We start from the raw sequence: 5589 nt of genomic DNA on the forward strand, positions 1-5589 counted from the left end.
CAATAAAACCAGGTGCAACACATTTGTATGAAGCCTCTCTCTGGGACTGTATGGCACTTTGCTGAATTGGATAAGCTCAAATGGAGAGAGACTTTCAGGGACTTTTAAGGAGACACAAAAACACTACAAAATGGAGCAAAACAACCACAGACAAAACAAAAAACTACTTTAAAGAGACAAAAACAAACAAAGAGTAACACCAAGAGACACAAAACAACCCCAGTGACAAAAATAAATGAATACAAAAAACTAAAAAGACAAAAAAGAGACACATACTGTAACAACTTGAAAGAGACAAAACATCAAAAAGACTTCAATGAGAAAAAGTAAACTACAAAGAGACACACAACAACCTCAAATAGACACAAAATGACTAAAGAGACAAAAAACAACTACAAAGAGAGAGGAAATGAATACAACATTAGACAGCAAACTACAAACAGACACACAACAACCTCAAAGAGGCTCAAAATGACATGAGAGACACAAATCAACCAATGAGAGAAGCAAAACCAGGCAAAAGAACTACAAAGTTAATTTTAGAGCAACCATAACAACAAAATAATGCATGTGACATTGATCAGAGGTGTAACATATGTGTCTGTTTTGAACATTTTTAAGGTGCTACAACATGAATATTCGCACACTTATTTGACTATATTGCATTTGAGGTTATGTTATGCATTTTTCTTTTTTTTTACTTTGCTTTTACACATTATGTTTTACTATTTCCATTTCATTTTAATCATTATATGTTTTCCATTTTGATCTTATGGTTTTTAACTAAATGTTACTAATATTTTCAAGTGGGTTTTGTTTTTCATCTTCTGATATACCCTGTTACCTGTTATAAGTTGGAATAATTTCGTTTTCAGACAAATTCCTCTTTTTATTTCTATTGAATTTTCACAGTGATATGTTTGGAAGAGACTGATCAATAAAGTTTTGTGAAGATGTACACTTTATCTATCAAGAATAAATCACATTTCACAATAATTTCATGAAAAGAGGTGCACAATATTTGATTGTGTATTTTAATATTGAGCATTCAGTGCATTATGGTAACGTGCTGTGTGCTTCACTTTTTGCATAACTATAGTAGCTAATGTGCATTAGAAATAAAGAGTATTATTTTTGTGATTTTGTGTAGTGTATTATTTTTAAAACACAGGGATCTTCACAAAGATCACAGAAGACAGATATGTATTGGATTTCCTTCTTCATCAGACATGGCACGTTTCAGTGGTCAGACATTTTGTGGATTTGAAACATTCATGTCAGATTTGATACACATTCAGTCATACAGCCAGTGCAGGAACATACCGTTGATTTGACATTGAAATACTTCAGAATATGAAAATCAGAATACCTTTATTCCCAGAGAAGACATTTAAATTGTTAAAGCAAAAGTGAAGATAGAGACACAATGAATAAATAAATAAAAGAATAAATAAAAAAAAATTAAAAAAAATTAAAACACACCAGGCAGTCACCAGAGAACTCGCCGAAGCCGACGCCGACTGTTGCGTCGCCATGTTCTCCTGCGTCTTGGCAGTAGAGGCTTCTCAATTCTTAAATTTCCCCTCCTCGACTCCCCTCCTCGACTCCTATCCTCGAGACTTAGTCCCGCCCACAGGAGATGCGAGCGGAGGACTGAGGAGTGGAACCGAGGAGAGAGGAGGGGAAGCAGCAGGCAGTTAGAAGCCTCATCCCAATACCCCTCCTCGACTCCTCTCCTCCCCTCCTCCGGGACTTGACCCGGAAATCGATGAAGACACGCCATTTTGAAGGACGTCCCAATAGCTGAAATGCACACGGAGGAGTCGAGGAGGGGTGAGGGAGGAGGAGTGCGGGAGGAGACGAAAGGGAGGATACACGCGAGCAGACTACGCGGAAGTGTTTTCACTACTCGCGTATAAAAGCCCCGCCCCCACCTTCACAGCTGTTCGATTTCAACAGAGGAAAACCGACAACTGGAAGATGAGTGGAAAAGCGTCACATAAATGTATAAGTGCTCACAGCTCCGTGGGAATTATTATGTGCAATTAATTTCTAAAAGGCTTTCACATTACTATTAGGGGTGCACCGAATGGGAAATTCTTGGCCGAAACCGATACAGAAAATAGGAAACAGTTGGCCGAATGCCGAAAGGCCGAAAATGATTAATAGAAATAGTATACATTTTTTACCAATGTTGTTCTGCTACCTGATTATGGAAAAAGACATGATTATGGCATAACTTAACTTAAATAATAATGGTAGCAGAACAACATTGGTAAAAAATGTATACTATTTCTATTAATCATTNGCTGCTGATGTCACAGCAGAGATCACCTGCTGAGGTTCAAGTGAAATGTTTTTACACGGTAACGTTTGAAGGGTCAAATCCTCCATCTCCACACAGTGACCCGTCCTCCATCACAGTACGCAGTGAGTGACTGCTTTACTCATTATTTCATATTTGATCATATAATGTCAGTGCAAGATGCAGTTTCACATTTCATATTTAAAAGGAAGTGAACAAATATTCAACTATTGTACAACTTTCACTCCATTAAAATGCCACCTTTGGGATGAAATGTTACATTTAGGATATTTACAGTGTGCCTGTAATCAGTAATGATTTTCATTACAGTGTAACTGACACTTTCCTAACATTTTTACACACTAGAAAATTATCATCACAAAGCTTTAATGTGAATTGTACAACATAATGACAGTGTGTGACAGTATGACATGAGGATATTGTATTTAATAACCTTTCATTAACCTTTCTTTAGGTCAAAAACCACAGATGACTCTTCAACATGAACCCGGTGAATACGTTCTCTTTTCCTGCACTCTGCCTGGATCTGCTGATCATGATGCGAGATGTAACCTGTACTTTGGAGAAAATAATCATCCAGTCCAAACAGCAACCAGCTGGAAGAAAAGGGATTCTAAGAATCGGCTGATCTGCCAGTTTACTGTCAAAATGTATGACTTTCTAAGAAGTTTACATCTTCTTAAAAGACATGATGCCAGCTGTGATTATAGTTTGGGAAGTGAAGCCAACTCTTTGTCTCCTCGTAGCGATGGATACAGCTTGACTGGTGAGTCAGAGAAGACACTAAACATCTTAAAGTATTTCTCAATTTTTGAACGTACTGCATGTTGTTTCAATTGTTGGAGTATGACACTATAACATGAGAATTACATTCTAAGTAATTGTCCAATGACGTGACATTTTTATGTTAAAAAAGGATAACATTTAAAAAATAAACAAAGTAGCTCTAGCTGCCGACAGGACAGCTGGTTTGAAAACAGTGATGACAAATAGGAGGTTGGAGTCGCAGCACTTTAAAAGCACTTTACACTTTTTTCAAGTTGTTTGATAATAATTGCACTCCGGTGTTTAATCTGGTTCATGGTTTGTATGTTTGTTTGTTTGTGTTCGTGTTTGCACACATATATTAAACTCTGGACATCATGTATGTGTATCTATGTGTGTACACAAGTATCAAATAGTTTCAAGATGAGAAAAAATGTAAACCTCACGAAGGATAAAAAGTCGGGGATCCAAAAGTCATTTGAATTTGTCTTTGGATACCTTGATTGTACCTTTTTAAAATGACATAAACAGCTCTGTGTTGAAGTCATTGCACAAATACAAAATATAATGTCTATTTATTTGTCCAAATCTGTTTCCTTTGCTGCAGATATTGTGGAAAAAGAATCATGGATGCTCTCCACAAAATCAGCTACTATCCCCCCAGGTAAGAGATAATATTTATCTGAATAACATCCAGGACATCCTTACATAACACTTTTATAAAGAAAAAGTGTTTGTGTGTCAATGCACCACATTTATTTAGTTGCTATATCTGACTGTTAATAAACGAAAAATATATTTCTTCTTATTCTCAAGTGATTTCACAAATATAAGGAGCTGACAGATCCAAATCCATCTTCTTTGGTTTTAGATATCGTGGAAAAGGACACACGTTTGACGAAGACTATGTTGACATCTACTATGACCACAGGCAGGACATGCTTTACATTTGAATGGAAATCCAGAAATGATCACAATTAACTTACTATGTTTGTTGTTTTCAATGTTTTCTTTTTCTCTTTTCGTTTTCACCAGGAAGGACTGTTATCAGTTCTTCCACTCCTATGACTACTACCAAACAAACACCTGGTAGCACTATTACACATTTATTAAATGTGACTTTAAAAAATACATTTTTTATTATTTTATATTTGTATTCATTCACTAGGTCTTACTGTTGGATCAAGAAACACTGGTAGTTTTATCTCTACTTCCATAAAACCAGTGAAACCAACACAAGGTAACACAAATACTCAGTTTCCTTATTATTCACACTTTTTTTAAGTCCATCAAAAATACCAACATGCATTTTCTCTAAATGTTTTAATGTCTCTGACTTTTTGTTTATTACAATAGGTCAGAATCCTTATACGTCTAGCACTCAAGATATTTTCTCATCTGTGATCCCAGAGAACCCATCACCAGGTGATCAAAAGCATCTATTTCTTACACATACTATTAACATTACAAATAAAAGGATATTTATGTTAGTACTATTCTCTTCCCTATAGCAAATTGGCATATTATGCAGCAAATTAGCTAAAGCTGTCCTTTTTGTGAATAATATATAACATTAATTATATTAACGTTAAAAAGGGTGCCTCCTAATCCACAGTTGGTTCATATTACATGTTTCTTCTGGGTTTGAGCAGTGAGTATTGCTCTGCAGTGTCTCAGTAAAACAATTTGCTTCATTATTATCTGTATTTCAATAATGTGTCATCTTCTCAACTGTAATCAAGTGTTTAATTTATATCAGTTGCAAAGCAATACGCTGTCCTTGATGTTTTATATTCTGTGTGCCCTTTACTGGTACATAGGTACACACAGTCTTCTTGCTTTTGTGTACGAAGTGAAACTGACTTGTTTCTGACCTCACACAGAAACATGGAAGTTGGTAATTGTTGCGTCTTCTTTTGGAGGTGTTATCGTACTGGGACTGGCATTTCTATTCACCAAAAGAACAACTGGTGAGAACTTGATTTGTGTGCCCACTAAATAATTTGTCCTCCCTTCTCTTTGTGTAAGTAAAGAATCCAGGCGGAGGATCAGGGTGATTAGGTGTTTTTAATTGTGCGTTTCATGTTATAGATGCCAGTGGATATATGGGAAAACTCAGCGGTGGAGAGGTAATTCAACACTTCTGTATGCATCCAGTCAGTGATCCTGCTGCTAACTCTCACTTTACCTTCCCCCTGTCTTCCTGATAAAGTACTTACCGAGTGGTTATGATGAGACGTACAGCATTGTGACTTATGAACGCAGCAACATCGGTGAGCTGCTTTTCTTTCTACCAGCTTTAATATTTTAATTCATTTTTCAGCATGTATGAACACAATGGGTGTAAAATAACATAGATCATTCACGTTGTTTCATTACATTATATTATATTTTGTCAATTAGGCAGGACATTGTATAATACAAGAAAAGACTTCAATGTGCCAATGTGTGTGTCATGTCTTTTTCTTTGCTACTAGAATGACAAATGCTGACCACAG

General features: G+C 36.1%; 1 protein-coding gene across 6 annotated transcripts; it reads left to right on the forward strand.

The window, feature by feature from the left end:
• Positions 1 to 2314: 2314 nt before the first annotated feature.
• LOC104948993 (uncharacterized) lies at positions 2315 to 5589 on the forward strand. Of its 6 annotated transcripts, XM_010775256.1 has the most exons (10): positions 2315 to 2430; positions 2781 to 3092; positions 3699 to 3755; positions 3963 to 4022; positions 4260 to 4331; positions 4448 to 4516; positions 4975 to 5061; positions 5183 to 5220; positions 5304 to 5364; positions 5569 to 5589. In XM_010775256.1, the coding sequence occupies exons 1-10, from the start codon at positions 2316 to 2318 to the stop codon at positions 5571 to 5573; spliced, it is 876 nt and encodes a 291-aa protein (XP_010773558.1). In that variant the 5' UTR covers position 2315; the 3' UTR covers positions 5574 to 5589. The 6 variants fall into 6 exon arrangements, 2 of the variants coding, with proteins under 2 accessions (XP_010773558.1, XP_010773560.1); XR_798757.1 differs by having other exon boundaries at positions 5183 to 5364; XM_010775258.1 differs by lacking the exon at positions 4975 to 5061.

Source organism: Notothenia coriiceps, unplaced genomic scaffold, assembly GCF_000735185.1.
Source record: "Notothenia coriiceps isolate Sejong01 unplaced genomic scaffold, NC01 NC01_scaffold00015623, whole genome shotgun sequence".
NCBI classification, from domain to species: Eukaryota; Metazoa; Chordata; class Actinopteri; order Perciformes; family Nototheniidae; genus Notothenia; species Notothenia coriiceps.